The 974-nt window shown below is 51.3% G+C and overlaps 1 protein-coding gene across 1 annotated transcript in view; it reads right to left on the bottom strand.

Annotated features, from left to right (window-relative positions):
* IL5RA (interleukin 5 receptor subunit alpha) overlaps positions 1 to 974 on the bottom strand; it is a 14,740-nt gene that overhangs the window by 12,020 nt on the left and 1,746 nt on the right. The window contains exon 4 of the mRNA XM_015568306.1: positions 4 to 102. Within this exon, the coding sequence (XP_015423792.1) occupies positions 4 to 102 (99 nt within the window). The remainder of the gene's footprint in view (positions 1 to 3; positions 103 to 974) is intronic.

Genomic DNA, 974 nt, shown 5'->3' with positions numbered 1-974 from the left:
CGCCAGGAGGGAGGGCTCTTCCCAGGGGACCGTCCGCACGCTGGCCGAGAAGCCGCGGTGAAGCGGGGCCACCCGCTTGCTCTCCGTGTTCTTGGTTTGATACTAGAAATAAAAGCAGGGGTCCTGGTACGTCAGAGGGAAATAGCCTGACGCGAACTATTTTAATCAAATACGCATTTTCTTCCCATTCTTAAATGGCACATAAAATGCAATGCAATACATTTTCTAAAGAGCCCACAGCCCCAGAGTCTATCCTCACCCCTGAACTCAGTATGTTGTATACAGTAAATCTGGACAGCTCTTTACCCAGAAACCATCCCTCCATAAAATGATTACTACAAAATGAATAAGTTACCCAAGTCTAGTATTTATACCTGGCTTAAAAAAACCCACGTAATGAAAAAATCATAATCATTTCCTCAAAAATACACGAACTCATCTACATATATAAAAGCCTAAGTGACCGTTACAACTGGTCTACCTATCACTATGACAATGCACCGACCACCTGGGGACAGATGCTCAATGCAGGAGCTGCACCCTGGTGGTCGGTGTGCTCCTACAGCCAACCTCCCGCAGTCCCTTCCCCCAGCCGGCAGGTCTCGATTGGCCCTGGTTGCTGGCCAGGCCGAGGGACCCCACCCGTGCATGAATTCGTGCACCGGGCCTCTCATTCTTCTTATAAAAACCAACAAAGCTGACACACAGGCCCCGCTCCCTCTGACCACCCACTCTCCCTCAGTGTCCTCCCGGAGGCCCCTTCCTCACATAGAAGTCTCTAGAATCCACACTGACTGAGCGTGGCAGCGCTCGGCGATGTTGCACCTCCGTGTACCTTTGTTGGGCACCTGCTAGGTTCCAGGCGCTCTAACATGACCCGCAGGGAGCCTGGCTGGGGCCTGAGATGTTAAGTGTCTGGTCTAAGGTTGCAAAAGTAGGAACCGGGATTTGAACTTGGCCTTTGTGCGGTCATC

This window comes from Myotis davidii, unplaced genomic scaffold (assembly GCF_000327345.1).
Source record: "Myotis davidii unplaced genomic scaffold, ASM32734v1 scaffold663, whole genome shotgun sequence".
NCBI lineage: Eukaryota > Metazoa > Chordata > Mammalia > Chiroptera > Vespertilionidae > Myotis > Myotis davidii.
This window is presented reverse-complemented; position numbering and strand designations above follow the sequence as displayed.